General features: G+C 46.7%; 2 protein-coding genes across 2 annotated transcripts in view; both read right to left on the reverse strand.

Annotated features, from left to right (window-relative positions):
- camk2a (calcium/calmodulin-dependent protein kinase II alpha) overlaps positions 1–14,077 on the reverse strand; it is a 34,493-nt gene extending 20,416 nt beyond the window's left edge. The window contains exons 1-5 of the mRNA XM_086179256.1: positions 13,744–14,077; positions 10,295–10,389; positions 8,815–8,874; positions 2,976–3,030; positions 2,083–2,148 (exon numbers count right to left, since the gene is read on the reverse strand). Of these exons, the coding sequence (XP_086035382.1) occupies positions 2,083–2,148; positions 2,976–3,030; positions 8,815–8,874; positions 10,295–10,389; positions 13,744–13,805 (338 nt within the window). The 5' untranslated portion in view covers positions 13,806–14,077. The remainder of the gene's footprint in view (positions 1–2,082; positions 2,149–2,975; positions 3,031–8,814; positions 8,875–10,294; positions 10,390–13,743) is intronic.
- A 718-nt stretch (positions 14,078–14,795) lies between these two features.
- Positions 14,796–18,968, reverse strand: sra1 (steroid receptor RNA activator 1). The gene is made up of 6 exons (XM_086179259.1): positions 18,522–18,968; positions 17,605–17,709; positions 17,316–17,396; positions 16,669–16,817; positions 15,599–15,707; positions 14,796–15,412 (listed from the first exon to the last, which is right to left on the reverse strand). The coding sequence occupies exons 1-6, from the start codon at positions 18,544–18,546 to the stop codon at positions 15,204–15,206; spliced, it is 678 nt and encodes a 225-aa protein (XP_086035385.1). The 5' UTR covers positions 18,547–18,968; the 3' UTR covers positions 14,796–15,203.
- Between the last annotated feature and the right edge of the window lie 43 nt (positions 18,969–19,011).

Consider the following 19,011-nt stretch of genomic DNA (forward strand, 5'->3'; position numbering starts at 1 on the left):
AACTACATAAGAGTAATATCCAAGGGACCTGGAAGATAATAAGTAGTTTAATTAAAAAAGGTAAAGTAAAAGCTGGCTATCCAAATCAATTCATCAAAGAGGACAAAACTATACTTGAAACAAAAGAAATTGTAAATGAATTCAACAACTTTTTTGTAAATGTGGGACCTAATCTAGCAAGTGAAATTTTGGAGCTGAAGGACAGTGATGGGTTTAATGAAAGAAACATAAAACAGAATCCAAGTTCCATATTTATAAGGAAAATCCAAGAAAGTGAAATTCTGGAAATAGTCAAAAAATTTCAAAATAAAAGGTCCACAGACAACACTGACATAGATATGATGCTTGTTAAAGAAATAATAAATAGTATAGTTACACCACTCACCTACATTTGTAACCTATCTTTTCTAACAGGCATTTTCCCTAGTAACCCTAAAGTCATTCCTGTATTTGAAAGTGGACACAAATATCAATTTATAAATTATAGACCTATTTCTCTGCTCTCACAATTTTCAAAGATCTTGGAAAAACTGTTGGTGGCCAGGCTTGACAGTTTTATAGAAAAACATAACCTACTCAGTAACCATCAGTTTGGGTTTCGGTAAAAAAGGTCCACGTCAATGGCAGCCATAGAACAGTTGAACAGACATCAACAGCAATAAACGATAAGTTATAAGCAGTTGGGGTATTTATTGACCTCAGACAGGCCTTTGATACCATCCACTATGGCTTGCTTTTAAAAAAGATACGGGGTCAGAGGAGGGGCAAATCTATGGCTAAAAAGCTACTTAAGCAACAGAAGTCAATATGTTCATGTGAACAATGTCAATTCTGACATGGAACACATGACATTTGGAGTCCCTCAAGGCTCGGTATTGGGCCCAAAACTTTTCATTTTATACATTCATGATCTTTGTGACATATTAAAAGATATGAGCTGTGTCTTGTTGGCTGATGACACCAGTCTGTGTTGCTCAGCAACACATCTGGACCAGCTCCTGAACACAGTACACAGTGAGCTTACAACACTGAAGAAATGATTCGATGTCAATAAACTTTGACTAAACATGAATAAAACTAAATTCATTATTTTTGGTAATAGAAAAATTCACGGAGCGGCGAAAATCATGATCAGCGAAGTGGAAATTGAACGAGTGTTGGAGAATAAGTTCTTAGGTAGAACCTTTGACAATAAACTGAACTGGAATCCACATGTAAACAAGTTAAGGACAAAAATATCCCAAACTATTGCTGTAATGTATAAACTGAAAATCCTTCCAAACACAGAGTCACTCCTCTAGTTATGTTGCTCCCTTGTACTCCCACATATCAGCGATTGTGCTGAAGTGTGGGGGAACAACTACAAGACAGTAGTAAACCCAATATCTCTACTTAAGAAAAAAGCAATAAGAATTGTTAGTACATCCGACTACTACGCACCCACAAATCCCCTTTTCATAGAATTAAATACCCTAAAACTACAAGATCTAGTAAAATTGAACCCTGCACTCATAATGTTCAAGGCACACAAGCATCTGCTTCCATACTGTATCCAGGAGCTGTTCCACCTAGAGAGAGCCAGTTCAACCTAAGGGGCTCTGCAGGATTCAAAAAAAAACAATGCAAGAATAAACATTAAAGATAAAGGAGTACCAGCCATAGGGTTGGATCAAGGACCAGCTACATACTAAATTAAAAAACTGCAGTTTGCAGAAAGTAAATTCAAAAGGATGTATAGATCTGAAGTTCTGTATAGACGTACAACATCAGTGCGATGGAAATGCACTTCTTTGTTTGTTTGTTTTTCCTTTTGTTGTCTTGTTAGTTCTTCTCTTGTCGTGGTACTTTGAACATTTTGGTTGTAGTTTATTTGTTTTTGTTGTATTCTTTTCCACTATGAGGTATAAAGGTTAGGCACAATAATCTCAGGGTTCAGCCTCCACCTTTTGGTCTGTTTATTGATTTATTTCTACTTTTTTTTCCTCTATTCTTTTCAAATCGCAATCTTGTTACTCCAAATGACCAAAATAAATCATTCATCCATCCATTCATTCATCCATTCATTCATTCATGTCATCCTACCTGGCGTCAGCTTCACTGTAATATTCTCTGGCTACGATATCTTCAAACAGCTCTCCACCTGTAACCCTGGGACATGTGATGAAACGCCATCATCATAACAGCGTTCTACGACCACAACACGGGAGGTCATGCTGTGTAAAGAATGAGGTCATGGAGAAATGTGTCATCATTCAAATATCATGGTCCTGTTCACACCTGCTCGTAGGACCCCTCCCCGTGTGATCGAGTGTTCACACTTGGCTTCAACACGCAACTCCACACGCATGTCCTGTGATCAGATCTTGCTTCCCCTTGAGGTACGTAAAGAAACCACGCAATACTTCGTCTGCTGCAGGATAACCAGCTAATAAACCTCCACTAGTTCAGTTACTACAAGCAGCACACGAGCACCTGTCACTCAGAACCTGAGCAGACGAACCAGGTTCATTTGTTGCTTTGGAGGGTGAATGGGGGGGGTCGAGGGAGAGAGAGAGACCAGAGATAGGGGGGTGATGCAGCTGGTGACATTTGCCATGTTTATCAGAGGGAGATTAAGAGTTGAAGAGAGAGACCAGGACCAGGACCATGTCTGGTCCTCAGTAGTACCTGGTCAGATCCTGATACCAGGTGTGAACAGGGCCCATGACACACACCAGCAAGACTTGAACCACGCAACCAAAATGGCAGCAGCAGATGCTGTCACATAAAACACATGAAGGTTAGAGAAGTGTGAACAAGGCCACAGAGCGGCCCAGGTTCTCCACCGTCAGACTCACATCAAACCGTTTTTAAGTTCTAGAGCTTCACATTTACACCTAAATGAACATTCCTCACTCACTCACCAAAGGAAGTACCACAGTGATGTCATGAATCAGAATGATGTCATTGACATATCGAAGAATCACAGAACTCACAGGTCAAAGATGAGGTAATGATGCGCCTCTTCTGAGATGCTGTCATGCAGCCGAACTGAAGGAAGGAAGAAAGAAAGGAAAAGAAAGATGGAACAGTTGACGGTGGGCTGCGTTCATCGGGACAGACGCCAGCATCGGCTTCTGGGCAGCAAGTCGGAAGCTTATTTTCTCTTGATGCGCCGTCTTTTCCGTGAGTGGTGGTTGTGTGTATCAAGGCGTCTTTATAACCTCTGAGTCTTGACTTATCCACTCACAATTTTGTTCACTATCCGATAAAGTGGTGCAGGATCTGGAGGGTTTATACACCCTGAGATATAACCCATGAATAAATCCCTACCGTGAGCACAGGATAGTCACATGGTCACTGAATCAAGATGATGATGGTGAGGAAGAGAACCATTGGATTGGCTCCTCTGGTCTGGGGTTGAGGACAAGTTAGTACTGTACCGGTGGGAGCCTGCCACTGGCTACTTGTACTGTAGTTCTACTGCAGTAGTTCCACACTCGTGCTTGTAGTATTTCCCCCCTGCTGATCTTGTACTGATACTGTGAGTGAACGGACCGGCGGTGTCCTGGTGTGAATTTAACAGTGAGCATAAAAACCCATCACTTCCATTAACTTTAAAACAAACTATTTATTAAAGAGAGATGAAGTGAGCAGTCAGTCAGGTGTTACATGATGACCTCACGTGAACCCAACTGGCCAATCAGACAGCAGCAGCAGAACTTAGCATCCAATCAGAGCTCTGTGTGGGCAGGTGATGCTCCACAGATACTGAGGGGGGTTATGTAACTCTGTGTGTGTGTGTGTGTGTGTGTGTGTGTGTGTGTGTGTGTGTGTGTGTGTGTGTGAGTGTGTGTGTGAGTGTGTGGTGTGTTGCTAAGCAACAGTGTCCTTAGGTGAAGGCATCAAAACCCTTTCTCTTCCACACACACACACACACACACACACACACACACACACACACACACACACACACACACACACACACACACACCTGTGTTAAAGCACTCAGAAAGAAATAATTAGGTTTTTCTCTCAAAACACTCCTACACAGTACAGCCATGGGATTTGTGTGTGTGTGTGTGTGTGTGTGTGTGTGTGTGTGTGTGTGTGTGTGTGTATGTGTGTGTGGCTTCGTCTCCATTAAACATCCTCCTCTTATACAACAGATGCAGTTCCCACATTCACCAACAGAAAAGCAGCTTCCATCTCGTTACAGCATCACCAGCTGCAGCAAAACGTTTCGATGCCAAAACATCAAATACATTTTTCTTTGTGAATTCGAGAGTTTTCCCCTCGCATAAATAAGAGCTTTGCAAATCACAGCGTCCAAGGAGGAGAAGCTTCAGCAGCGCTCACACATGTTGATGCTGCAGCAGCCGCTCTGCCACGTGAACCCTCCCCAGCGGATCATGTCTATCAACACACGTTTTCTGAAATACCATGTTTCACCACCATTCAGGGGTTATCTGGTTAAACTAAATATAGACTATTTTAAATAAATGCTGAGCTTGTTAGTGTAGCAGTCAGGAAATACAAAGTTATAAAACTGACCAGCAGATAATTGTGTTCCAGTTATAGTGAACTCAGACACATGAGGCAGTGCCTGCTGAATGCTAGTGCTAATGCTAGTGCTAATGCTAGTGCTAATGCTAGTGCGTATGCTAGTCAGTGGAGTGGTCAGGAAACATGCATCATGCATCATTTTTTCTACACCTGCTGGGCTCGAGCAGCTGACATTCCACTGACTCGGTTGATTCGGCTGTGAGCGCCTCTCCCCCAGCCTGCCGGCCTTGGGCCTTACTGACATCCAAGGAATTCTTCTTCTTCTACGACTAACTACAGCTTTTTGGCAGTCTGATCATCATCCAAAAATCAGGCCTGGTGGAAAAATTAGGTATTTTATGGGTTGTGCATACAAAATGCTAAAGCAGTGTCAATATTGCCAAGTCAGTCGTCAATAGATGATGTTCGACTGGTGAGTTCTTCATCTGGTCTTTGGAGGTCAATAGATGTTTGTTTTATTCATCATAAAACCAGTGAGATGTGGCTCGAGGTATATGAGCCTACGAGCAGCAGAGTGATGGCAGTACTTGTATCTGTAGCGAGTACTTCCTCAACCCTTAACCCTGTTGACATGAACATGCTGGATGAAACCCCCCGCCCCCCTCACCTCTTTTCTCTGTGGTAATAATATCATTATATGAATTAGTGATTACACCCTGGTTGCCGTGAGTAACGCCAACTGCTCCCTAATTAATCGTCATCATCCATTTTTAATCACAGCTCATCCAGACCAGAAAAATGTCGGAGGCAGATTAAAGAACACATCACACTTAAAGTACAAGATGTGGTACTAGTACACAGATGAGCAACAGCAGCAGTACTAGAAGTAAATGCAGAGAAAGATTTCTCTAGGACACTAAGAATAGTAGAAACCACAGCAGTTGTGCAAAACTATACTATTAATACTAGTAGTATAAAGAGGAGCACTACATGCCACTATTAGCAGTAGTAGTGTTAGCAGCATTGTTCAAATTAAGCTGGTATAAGCAGCAGAAGAGTTAACAGTAAGCCAGTGTTAGCAATAGTGTTTGCAGTAAGCTAATGTTGGCAGTGGTAGTGTTAACAATTAACTAGTGTTAGCAGCAGAAGTGTCCCTGGTAGTGTTAGCAGAAAGCTAGTGTCAGCAGTGGTAATTTAAGCAGTAGTGTTAGCAGTAGTGTTTTCAGCAGTAGTGTTAGCGGTAGTGTTTTCAGCAATAGTGTTAACAGTAGTATTTTCAGCAGTAGCGTTAGCAGTAGTGTTTTCAGCAATAGTGTTAACAGTAGTATTTTCAGCAGTAGTGTAAGCAGCAGTGTCAGCAGTAGTGTCAGTAGTAGTGTTACCAGTAGCGTTAGCAGTAGCATTTTCAGCAGTAGTGTTCGAAGTTGTATTTTCAGCAGTAGTGTCAGCAGTAGTATTTTCAGCAGTAGTATTTTCTGCAGTAGTGTCAGCAGTACTATTTTCAGCAGAAGTGTCAGCAGTAGTGTTAGCAGTAGTATTTTCAGCAGTAGTGTTAGCAGTAGTATTTTTAGCAGCAGTATTAGCAGTAGTGTTAGCAGTAGTGTTAGCAGTAGTATTTTCAGCAGTAGTGTCAGCAGTAGTATTTTCAGCAGTAATGACAGCAGTCGTGTTAGCAGTAGTATTTTCAGCAGTAGTGTTAGCAGTAGTGTTAGTAGTGGTATTTTCAGCAGTAGTGTTAGCAGTAGTATTTTCAGCAGTAGTGTTAGCAGTAGTATTTTCAGCAGTAGTGATAGCAGAAGTATTTTCAGTAGTAGTGTCAGCAGTAGTATTTTCAGCAGTAGTGTCAGCAGTAGTGTCAGCAGTAGTATTTTCAGCAGTAGTGTCAGCAGTAGTATTTTCAGCAGTAGTGTCAGCAGTAGTATTTTCAGCAGTAGTGTCAGCAGTAGTATTTTTAGCAGTAATGTCAGCAGTAGTGTTAGCAGCAGTATTTTCAGCAGTAGTGTCAGCAGTAATGTTAGCAGTAGTATTTTCATCTGTAGTGTCAGCAGTAGTGTTAGCAGTAGTATTTTCAGCAGTAGTGTTAGCAGTAATGTTAGCAGTCGTAATGTCAGGAGTAGTGTCAGCAGTAGCATTTTCAACAGTAGTGTTAGCAGTAGTATTTTCAGCAGTAGTGTCAGCAGTAGTGTTAGCAGTAATATTTTCAGCAGTAGTGTTAGCAGCAGTATTTTCAGCAATAGTGTTAGCAGTAGTATTTTCAGCAGTAGTATTTTCAGCAGTAGTGTTAGCAGTAGTATTTTCAGCAGTAGTATTTTTAGCAATAGTATTTTCAGCAGTTGTTTCAGCAGTTGTGTTAGCAATAGTATTTTCAGCAGTAGTGTCAGCAGTAGTGTTAGCAGTAGTATTTTCAGCTGTAGTGTCAGCAGTAGTATTTTCAGCAGTACTGTTAGCAGTGGTATTTTCAACAGTAGTGTTAGCTGTAGAATTTCCAGCAGTAGTGTCAGCAGTAGTATTTTCAGATGTAGTGTTAGCAGTAGTATTTTCAGCAGCAGTGTTAGCAGTAGCATTTTCAGCAACAGTGTTAACAGTCGTGTTAGGTGTAGTGTTTTCAGCAGTAGTGTTAGCAGTAGTATTTTCAGCAGTCATGTTAGCAGTAATGTTAGCAGTAGTATTTTCAGCAGTACTGTTAGCAGTGGTATTTTCAACAGTAGTGTTAGCCGTAGAATTTCCAGCAGTAGTATTTTCAGCAGTAGTGTTAGCAGTAGCATTTTCAGCAATAGTGTTAGCAGTGGTATTTTAAGCAGTAGTGTCAGCAGTAGTGTCAGCAGTAGTATTTTCAGCAGTAGTGTCAGCAGTAGTATTTTCAGCAGCAGTGTTAGCAGTAGCATTTTCAGCAACAGTGTTAACAGTCGTGTTAGGCGTAGTGTTTTCAGCAGTAGTGTTAGCAGTAGTATTTTCAGCAGTCATGTTAGCAGTAATGTTAGCAGTAGTATTTTCAGCAGTACTGTTAGCAGTGGTATTTTCAACAGTAGTGTTAGCCGTAGAATTTCCAGCAGTAGTATTTTCAGCAGTAGTGTCAGCAGTAGTGTCAGCAGTAGTATTTTCAGCAGTAGTGTCAGCAGTAGTATTTTCAGCAGTAGTGTCAGCAGTAGTGTTAGCAGTAGTGTTAGCAGTAGTATTTTCAGCAGTAGTGTTAGCAGTAATGTTAGCAGTCGTAATGTCAGGAGTAGTGTCAGCAGTAGCATTTTCAACAGTAGTGTTAGCAGTAGTATTTTCAGCAGTAGTGTCAGCAGTAGTGTTAGCAGTAATATTTTCAGCAGTAGTGTTAGCAGCAGTATTTTCAGCAATAGTGTCAGCAGTAGTATTTTCAGCAGTAGTGTCAGCAGTAGTGTTAGCAGTAGTGTTAGCAGTAGTATTTTCAGCAGTAGTGTTAGCAGTAATGTTAGCAGTCGTAATGTCAGGAGTAGTGTCAGCAGTAGCATTTTCAACAGTAGTGTTAGCAGTAGTATTTTCAGCAGTAGTGTCAGCAGTAGTGTTAGCAGTAATATTTTCAGCAGTAGTGTTAGCAGCAGTATTTTCAGCAATAGTGTTAGCAGTAGTATTTTCAGCAGTAGTATTTTCAGCAGTAGTGTTAGCAGTAGTATTTTCAGCAGTAGTATTTTTAGCAATAGTATTTTCAGCAGTTGTTTCAGCAGTCGTGTTAGCAGTAGTATTTTCAGCAGTAGTATTTTCAGCAGTAGTGTTAGCAGTAGTATTTTCAGCAGTAGTGTCAGCAGTAGTGTTAGCAGTAATATTTTCAGCAGTAGTGTTAGCAGCAGTATTTTCAGCAATAGTGTTGGCAGTAGTATTTTCAGCAGTAGTGTTAGCAGTAGTATTTTCAGCAGTAGTATTTTTAGCAATAGTATTTTCAGCAGTTGTTTCAGCAGTCGTGTTAGCAGTAGTATTTTCAGCAGTAGTATTTTCAGCAGTAGTATTAGCAGTAGTATTTTCAGCAGTAGTGTCAGCAGTAGCATTTTCAGTAGTTGTGTTAGCAGTAGTATTTTCAGCAGTAGTGTTAGCAGCAGTATTTTCAGCAATAGTGTTAGCAGTAGTATTTTCAGCAGTAGTGTCAGCAGTAGCATTTTCAGTAGTTGTGTTAGCAGTAGTATTTTCAGCAGTAGTGTCAGCAGTAGTGTTTGCAGTAGTATTTTCAGCAGTAGTGTTAGCAGTAGTATTTTCAGCAGTAGTGTTAGCAGTAGTATTTTCAGCAGTAGTATTTTCAGCTCTAGTGTCAGCAGTAGCGTTAGCAGCAATAGTGCTAGCAGTAGTAGCATAGGTACTGCTGGTACTCACCAATATTGGGATGTTTCAGTAAACGACATATTCGAGCTTCGCGGTCCAACTTCTGATGATCTGAGAACAGACAAACACATTTGATCAGTTATTGATCCTCTTCCTGTCGTAACAGCTGTCCGAGTCATTACCGACACCTGAACGAACCACGGACAGATTCAAAGGTCTACAAGCATAAGAAAAGTTTCGTATTTAATTTGTGTTTGTCAGACTTGATGATGATGGTGAGGATGAAGATCATCAGCTCCTGCTGATAACGCAGCAACAGCAGGGACAAACTTTTGTCCGACCAACATGAGCATCATGGCTGCTGACATCATACCATCCATCATCGTCTTCCGCTTATTCCCTACTAGTAAGGGTCGTGGGGGGGGTGGAGCCTATCCCAGCATCATCGGGCGAGAGGCGGGGTTCACTCTGGAAAGGTCACCAGTCCATCGCAGGACCAACACACAGAGACGAACAACCATTCACACTCACATTCACACCTACGGTCAATTTAGAGAATCAATCAGCCTCGTCCCCAAATTGATGTCTTTGGTCTGTGGAGGAAGCTGGAGTACCAGAGAGAACCCAGCAGGAACAGGGAGAACATGGAGACTCACCCAGAAAGACCCCGCGCCCGAGCCGGGACTCGAACCTGGAACCTTCTTGCTGTGAGGCCACAGTGCTGACCACTGCACCACCGTGCAGCCCTGACATCATACCTTTACCATTAAACACAGTCAACGTGAGGAGTACCTGATATCACACACACACACACACACACACACACACATGCGCATTCTGTCAACAATGCAGGGTGTTGCTAAGCAACAAAGAATATTTCTAAAACCAGAATAGAGATGTTTTAAAAGCCCTCATCAGAAATGGAGAGAAATCCTGTTTGTTTTTCTTCCTCACTGAGGTCGACAATGAAAGAGGTCGAAGGTCAATGACCCAAACATTCCCGCTGTAGGCCTCAAGCACGGCAGCCTTCTTGCGGGAGTATGAGGTGGGGACCAGCAACCCTTCTTCTAGGCCCTAAAACGAGGAATCATGGCCTCACCCTTCATGAGGGTGAGCGAGCCTCCATCAGGAGGTCCTCCAAGACAGACGCCACAACCATCCCATCGACTGGCACGTTCCAGGGACAGACGCCCTCTGGTGGATATAGCAGGTATGAAGGAGTGGCATCCATCTAGGGTGGCACAGTCTACGTATGGAAAAGTCAGTAAAACTGCTGACGGTGCTGAATGTCCTCCCCTTGCTCTCTATTGAGAATAGCTTGACTTTGAATCACAGGAAGCTGCTCCCCGTCTCTCTCACCGATCAACGCCAATGAAGAAGCAGCGTGACAATGCCATCATCATGGTAACACCTTTATTAATCATCCATCACTGAAGTGTCAGTGTGATGAAGGTCGTCGGCGCATCACTCAGGTGACAAGAGAGATGGCGAGTGAGGACTACAGGCAAAGACCCAACAGGCTGACCCTCACCTCTGGCAGACAGTTTCTTGGTGTTGATGATCTTGGCGGCATACTCCTGACCCGACAGAACCTTCACGCAGCGTCGTACCACAGAAAACGCTCCCCTGGAAACACAGCGGGATGAAGCAATCAGCAGCAAGTAAGCTGGAATGATGTCATGTTCTCAAAGTTACACGACCAACCTCACAGTGGCACCGTGGCAATGACCCACACAATCAATCCACCAATGTCAACTGCTGTTTTTCCACATAAGAATTCAAGAGGAGGGCCAGGTTTTATGTTAAATAGACTTTTTAACTAAATATTCAACTTCCTTTGAGCCGGCTCATGTCTATTTCCATTTTTCATTTGTACTTAAAACAGAGCCGTGCTTGTAAATTCTTGCTGCTCTGCATCTCTGGTGTCTTGGATGAAGGAAAACAAACAAACAATCTTGACTCTGTTTGGACTCAAAACAGTGGCTGTGGGCGTTGCCCAAATGATGACATGTACTGCTTCTTTGCCTCTAGCTACAGCACAATCGAGGAGGAAGTGATGATGAGCGGCGAGGAAGGAGAGGAGGAGGAGTCAGTACAGAAAACACGGACCTGCCACACAGAGAAAACGACAGGGGCCAACACCACCGCCATCATGGTGTCCATCTGCCATGTGCTTGAACTTAGTGGGACATCCTGCATAGGCACGAATGATGTGCTTTGTCAACAGTGTGCTGACTCCGCCTCCTCACATGCCACAGAAATTGACCACTATGAAAATGGTGTCCGTGCTGTGATTCTAGACCAGGGGTGTCCAAACTGGTCCAGTGGGGGCCGGTGTGGCTGCAGGTTCTCATTCCAACCCAGCAAAAGCAACACCTGATCCAACAAATGAGCTGTGAGGACGCAGCTTAGTTGATTTTAGTAGAATCAGGTGTTGCTTTTGCTGGGTTGGAATGAAAACCTGCAGCCACACCGGCCCCTACTGGACCAGTTTGGACACCCCTGGCCTTGGCTGTTGGGGGATTTTTGAGTGTTGTCTTTAAATTGCCCCCTACTGGTCAACACATGCCAATGCTGCTCGATGTGACTCTTCAACCAGCTGGCTGCATGTCGTTTAGCAAGAACTTAAAATTTCACTTTGGTTTTGCCAGTGTTGCTAGCTTGTTGGGCAGGTTGACCCGCAGCATAATCAGGGCAGATCTCCCAAGTTGAGGTTAGAGTTTACAGGCGTCATTCTGACATCCCTGACTGAGGGAGCTCCTCTCTCCAGAGGAGCGACTGCTGCTCCTGATGAGGAGGAGGAGGAGGATTCTGCTGGACACACCAGCATCCTGGACCTGAGCTATCTGATGCTAGCACTTCCCACCCACTACCAGCCACTGTGCTGAGCTAACTAGCCTGGACCTGAGCTAGCTGATGCTAGCACTTCCCACCCACTACCAGCCATTGTGCTGAGCTAACAAGCCTGGACCTGAGCTAGCTGATGCTAGCACCTCCCACCCACTACCAGCCATTGTGCTGAGCTAACTAGCCTGGACCTGAGTTAGCTGATGCTAGCACTTCCCACCCACTACCAGCCATTGTGCTGAGCTAACAAGCCTGGACCTGAGCTAGCTGATGCTAGCACTTCCCACCCACTACCAGCCATTGTGCTGAGCTAACAAGCCTTGACCTGAGCTAGCTGATGCTAGCACCTCCCACCCACTACCAGCCATTGTGCTGAGCTAACAAGCCTGGACCTGAGCTAGCTGATGCTAGCACCTCCCACCCACTACCAGCCATTGTGCTGAGCTAACTAGCCTGGACCTGAGCTAGCTGATGCTAGCACCTCCCACCCACTACCAGCCATTGTGCTGAGCTAACTAGCCTGGACCTGAGCTAGCTGATGCTAGTACTTCCCACCCACTACCAGCCATTGTGCTGAGCTAACTAGCCTGGACCTGAGCTAGCTGATGCTAGCACTTCCCACCCACTACCAGCCATTGTGCTGAGCTAACAAGCCTGGACTTGAGCTAGCTGATGCTAGCACTTCCCACCCACTACCAGCCATTGTGCTGAGCTAACAAGCCTGGACCTGAGCTAGCTGATGCTAGCACCTCCCACCCACTACCAGCCATTGTGCTGAGCTAACTAGCCTGGACCTGAGCTAGCTGATGCTAGTACTTCCCACCCACTACCAGCCATTGTGCTGAGCTAACTAGCCTGGACCTGAGCTAGCTGATGCTAGCACTTCCCACCCACTACCAGCCATTGTGCTGAGCTAACTAGCCTGGACCTGAGCTAGCTGATGCTAGCACTTCCCACCCACTACCAGCCATTGTGCTGAGCTAACAAGCCTGGACCTGAGCTAGCTGATGCTAGCACCTCCCACCCACTACCAGCCATTGTGCTGAGCTAACTAGCCTGGACCTGAGCTAGCTGATGCTAGCACTTCCCACCCACTACCAGCCATTGTGCTGAGCTAACAAGCCTGGACCTGAGCTAGCTGATGCTAGCACCTCCCACCCACTACCAGCCATTGTGCTGAGCTAACTAGCCTGGACCTGAGCTAGCTGATGCTAGTACTTCCCACCCACTACCAGCCATTGTGCTGAGCTAACTAGCCTGGACTTGAGCTAGCTGATGCTAACACTTCCCACCCACTACCAGCCGTTGTGCTGAGCTAACTAGCCTGGGTCTCAGCTTTCTACACTGTGTCATATGAGGCAAAAAATACTTTAAAGTGAGTCAATCTCCTTAAAAAGATGAAGTACAAGTATACAAATCATCTTGTACATCAACTATGCACATACCTGAACAATGGAAGGGGCGGGGCTAATAAATGACATCAGAGACATGTGGCATGCTCCACAGGCTGTTTCAACTTCAGTCCTTGAGTGGCACCTGGTGACATCAGTGTGATGGGCCCTAATACAGAGCCCTGGGAGGCTCAGTGAGACACACTCCTTGTGCATTATGGGAAATGTAAGCACGAGTATTTTGTACCAAATGCTGATGATCAATCCTGGTATCGGTGATGATGGTCCATGGCTTTGATTCTCTTCTCAAGTTTCAAAGAAACAGTTTCTGTCTCCTGAAAGCTAAAAGCTGCCGCCCACCATCCTGTTATGTAACAGACCTGGCTGCTGCTGCTGCTGCTGCTGCGTGTGTGTGTGCGTGTGTGTGTGCGTGTGTGTGAGGGCGGTGAGTGGGATGAGGTCAGTAAGGTGTTACACTCATCCATCTATATCCAACTTGATACAGAATTCACATAAAAAACTACATCCTGAAAAACACCAGAACAATTTCTGAAAAATCTACAAAGCCCTGAATACAAATGCAATATTTAATAATCACATGAAATCAAATGAGTGGGCAAATTACCACCAAACCAATTCGTTACAAATCCTAACCCTATAATCAATAGGAATGATCAGCGTTAACCTCATGTAAAGTAGCAGGAACATCTTCCTCCCCCTCCTCCTCCTCAGCAGGACTTACTTGCCCAGCTCCTCATACAGCTGGTACTCTTCAGTGAAACGAGTGCAGATGACCGTTGCCATAGCGACCCAATGGGGCGAGGGTCAGGGGGCTCCCTGTCCGTCTTCCAGAGGATGGTGATGTTAGTGAAGATGAAGGCCAGCAGTTGGACAAGTCGATCTGAGTTGCGAGCGAAGAAGAAAACAGGGAGGAGGAAAAAGTTGGAATCTGGCAGCAAGATAAAAGAGAGGAAGACAAAGAGGGAGAGGATAAGAAAATGGAGTTTGATAGTGACAGAGGAAGAGGAGGAGGAAGAGAAGATGGAGAGATGATGAGAGCAGTGAGAAGAGCTGTCTCTGTCCCTGTCTTCTCAACTGTGGCTGCTCAAGCTGCCCGCCCACTCGCCCCTCGGCCAATCACAGCCCAGGAGACACACACATGGTCACCATGGTAACTGCATCCCTCAGTCTGTGCTGGGGAGGACGACTGCAAATATTACTACAAATAGGACTGCTGCTACTGCTGGTGATATTGCAAACACTACTACAATCCACAATGCTGCTTCTGACAGTAATAGTACAAAAATACTGCGACCAGCGCTGCTTGTACTCGGTGTATCAGGGGTCCAAGCGTTGCTCTCCTTCTGATTCATTTCTCTGTGTTGGCGAGGGTTCCTCTCAGCCTCATAACCAACTTCAGGTTTGAGGGATGAAGAGCGTCTTCATGAAGAGGTCCAGCAGCAGCGCCGCCACAGTCTGGTTCACAAAAACACCTGCGTGGTTTGATTGATTCCGACTGTCATTTGGGGTCACACGTTTTGGGTGCGCCGCTGCTGGAACTCGGCGCCATGTTGCTGAAACAGTCAGAACACCTGGTGAGCCAAGTCACATTTTATTTCACTTGTATAGAGCCATGACTTCAGTGATGACGCGTCACAGCGGTCAGGGCGACCCGATTCCACGATCCCCCTACTGAGTAGCATCAGAAGTTCTCCCCCGGCAGGTCAGGTAGCCCATTCAGACAGAGGAAGTGATTGGGTCAGTGGTCAGGAGGGGGGGCAGTGATGATGTCATCACTAGGAGGCTGTGCGTTAAAGCTACATCAGTCAGACACGCTGTTACTGGACTTTATTAACTTGAGTAAACAGAGTCACACTTGCAAACACAATGATGTCACCTGGTCCAGGTCGACGGTTCCCACCTGATACCTGTGACAGACCCAATCCTCCATCTTTGTGTGAAAACAGGTGAAGGTCGTCCTGAGTAGGTAACGGAGATTTTGTGTTTACACAGTTTGAACTGAGCTCTGCTGTGATTGGTGGACGAATAAGGATTTGGTCAGGTGCCAGAGTCCAGACTGTCCAGTCCAGACCCCTGACAAACCCCTGACCTTTGACCCTCTGCTCAAATGAGAACCGTCACCAGATCCTGCTTTTACTGAAAGATTCAGAGTTCATGAAGGAAGCCTGAACTACATCAGAACTAAGAGACAGAGTCCTGGGCCGGGTCGGAGGTGTCCTGGGCTTTTCCCTCTGAGAGCTTAAAGGGTTCTAAGAGTTCTGGACTGAGTTTTCGAGTCTCAGCAATGAGCCGCTTCACACCAACCATCCATTGGCTGACCTCGGTCACATGGTCGACCATCAGCGAGCGATGGATCTCGTCAGCCGAGTCCCAGTTCCCGGACTGCAACTCTGCAGAGACAGACAGGTTTTCAGGCCTGCAACTGAAACAGACCTGTTCATTATGTAAGAAGTGGCAAAGCCTGCACAACTACAAATGCTCATTCGTGGCGTAGGTCACATGATCAGACTACAGCATGGAACCAACACGCCGTGATAAAACCAAGCATCAGAGTGACTCAGACAGACAGGTGTTACCCAGCGAGAGGTTCCTCATGCGTCTCCTCACAGGGAGGCTCAGTCTACCCGATGTCCAGCTCTCCTGCAGGAGGTGGAGTCTCTTTGCCACATCGTCACACACCTGGCGCTGCACAAAGGTCACAGCGTGGGTCAGAATCACACTCACACATGACAAACGTATGACAGGCAAGATACTTCATCTGCTTCAGGTGAATGGGTGTCAGGTGGTTCCCCTGAGCAGCAGCGCCCTCTGCTGATTTAGGTGGTAAAATACAGGGTTCTGCTTCCATCTGTTGACGTGGATAGAGCAGGACACACTGCAGGGCGGCGGGTGGGCGCGTCACGGACGCCATCCACTCATTTCAAACATGTTGCACTACTACTGGTAGCCAAAGACGGAGCCGCTGTCACCGAGGAACATCAAAGGCTGGAGTCCTTGAGGCTAACGTTAGCTAGCACACTGTACCGCTGCTGACCAGGGCCAAGGTCACCTGGAGTTCTGGCCTAAGAACCTGGTGCTGAGCACATTTACCTCCAGCCTTGTTTGGCCACTTGCATTCATTTTGTCACTGCATCAGTCTCAGTTCTACTGACATCTGCTTCCTCATGAGATCATGTGGGCGTGATGGCCCCGCCCCCTCAAGAATGATCATCTTAGTAGGAACTTGAAGTGTTCCCATGTTCTCCTCTCAGGTGTGACCTTCTCTTCAGAACTGTAACTCTGCTGGGGTCCAGCTTTCGGACTGCGCTGCACTATTGTCACATGACTGGAGGGGACACTTTGAATCGGCGTGTACAAAGACACACTGACTGACAGGAGCGCCTCTGGACTCATCCTGTACTCTTCAGGACTGAGACTCACCGGCCAGCTTCTCCTACCCGGACCTGATTCAAGTCAGCGACCCCAATTCCTTCTTATTTCTCTATTGATTGCATCAAGTTGTTGGTCTTCTGATGGACCCGAGCCTGACAAAAGTCTGAACTGGAGACAAAAGTTTGGTCTCCTGTTACTTTAATACATTTGATTGTTTTGAAAAGTTTGGGAGTAAAACTGATGTTGCCTGGATGACTGTGACCGAGGCACTCACACAAACGTCCAGCCTGCAGGCGGCCAGCGCTCGCTCCAGCACCGGTAACACTGCGTCGATGTCAGGCTCAGTCTCTGATTGGCTACTGTCATCCTCACTCCTTGGCCTGGGGGGAGCAGGGGGTGTGGCTCGCCAGCCAGGAGAACGGGCTGCAAGGATCAAGACATGAGGTGTTAATTACCTGTGAATAAACGAAGCGTCACCCTAATCAAGGTTGAACAGAAAGCAGGTGGCGCTAACGGAGCAAACAGGAGCCCTAGACGTCTCCAGCAGGTGTGACGCTCACAGCGACTCAGCTGTCAGGGACTGGTGGGGGGGTTCGTGACATGGCAGCCGGTTTGGCAGGTCCAGCACTTGTTGAGTCATAACAGGCGCTTGACTTGTCCGCCATCTTGCCCGTGTGGGGTTCTTGGAGCCTGACTGGAGCTGGTCACCCGCCAACAGCAGGCTAACACATCTAAGCTCGTCTGAGAGGAAGTCATGAGGGTTCATGCTTCAAGAATGAACGTGTTGCTGCTCCCGTCTCATTTGAGAAGGTTGACGCTTTGAAGCCAAGAAGCATTCGGGTCGACCCCAGTGACAAGGAGACCCGATCACCTTTGTTCAGAGGCATACCTGTTGTCATGGCAACACTTTTAGACACTTACCTGCAGGGGGAGGGGCTTTTCCACCAGGAGGTGGAACCAGGGGGCTAGAACAAGGTGGAGTCATGGGAGGAGGTCCTGCATCTGGGAACAAATGAGTGACAAGACATTCACAGCTGTATGTTAGCCTCGTTTTGTTCTCAACCACCATCAAGCCCAAGAGAGTCCCTCGCTCCAGCTGCTGCTGACGCATCGACTGACGCCTCCAAGTCCCAGGACAGGTTGTGGGGGTTCGATGGTCCGAGACAAAGAGCTCTCAGAGGGTGGTGTTGTGTTCAGCAGGGGTTCTCACCGAGTGGTACAGCTCTCTTGTTCAGAAGGTTCCTTTGAGGCCCATGGGCCATCTGGAGGCCGTAGGAGAACTGAGGGGGGTCGTTCCAGCCTCGCTCCTGGTTACCTGGCAACAGATAGACAGGTGTCAGAATTACAGTTGGGGAGTTTGTCCACTCCAAAGTGTGGATGGAACTCTGGCAGGCCCACTTGTCCCAGCCCACTTGTCCAGGCCCACTTGTCCCAGCCCACTTGTCCAGGCCCACTTGTCCCAGCCCACTTGTCCCGGCCCACTTGTCCCAGCCCACTTGTCCCGGCCCACTTGTCCAGGCCCACTTGTCCAGGCCCACTTGTCCCGGCCCAGCAGGATTTTCATCTGCATCTATAGAGTTGGACTTGATCGTAGTGACAAAAGCTGAGTTACTAACGACAGGAATTGAACCACTGCCATCAGGAGTACCCGGCATCAAAGCGGTTCCTTGTACTGGATGACAACTTTGCAGCTCCAAGTTTGCGCAGTGAGTCAACTCGAGGATGACCACACCTGCAGGCAACATCGTGGACCGAGGGTACTGCTCTCAGGATCAGACTCAGTCCAGGACTGATCCCTGTCAATACCTGGGCCCCAGATCAAGTGGAACCTTCTAACTAACCCTGCATCATCGTCGTCATCATCATCCAGGAATCGGACCTGTAGCACTTCGATCACCAGACACAGCTTCGATGAGCGAAATGGTCTCGCGTGACGTTAGAGGTCAATAATGATGGACATGTCTACAGAAGGACTACAGAGCCGGGACGCCGAGCCGGGACGCCTCGGCCCGCAGAGCCACAGTCGTGCTACCCGTGAGCTGTTGGCTCCAACCACACGGTTGTTTACACCTGAGTTGTTACCTTCAGGTATCAGCTACAGGAGCAGTTTGTGACGCGAACTCTCACCTGGTTTGACGTACATGTCCTCCATGTTGGAGCCACCGTGGCACTGCGCTGAAACAAAGCTAGTTCCTGAGCTAAGTGACAAGCTAACTGCTAAGCTAACTGGAAAGTTAAAACATTAAAACTTTTCGGGGGAAATCCAATGAAACCACGCAGCGGGTCGAAGTGTCGCGATGTGTTCTTCGGTACTGCTTCCGGGTCGAACGCACGTCCCCGGGCGGGCGGCCGGTCCAGGCTGACTCCTCCTAGAGATGGGCAGGTGGTTCTAGAGCCCGTGTCTGAGCTGGTGTTGCGCGACCACTGTCACGTGACTGGGGACGTCAATGGCGCGTCACGAAGCGTGGACAGGCAGCTTGGGAGTTTACGTTCTCAACTATCTTATAAATGCTGCCTCGGAGTCTCAGCACAAGGGTGTGTTCTGAAGAGAACCTGAGAGAACCCGGGAGAACCCAGGCGGTCCGGCAGAGCAGCGCCGTACTGTCAGTCCCGAACC

The sequence above is a fragment of the Aulostomus chinensis genome, chromosome 15 (genome assembly GCF_037954235.1).
Source record: "Aulostomus chinensis isolate RoL2024-O1b breed Wild chromosome 15, RoL_Achi_v1.0, whole genome shotgun sequence".
In the NCBI taxonomy this organism is placed as follows: domain Eukaryota; kingdom Metazoa; phylum Chordata; class Actinopteri; order Syngnathiformes; family Aulostomidae; genus Aulostomus; species Aulostomus chinensis.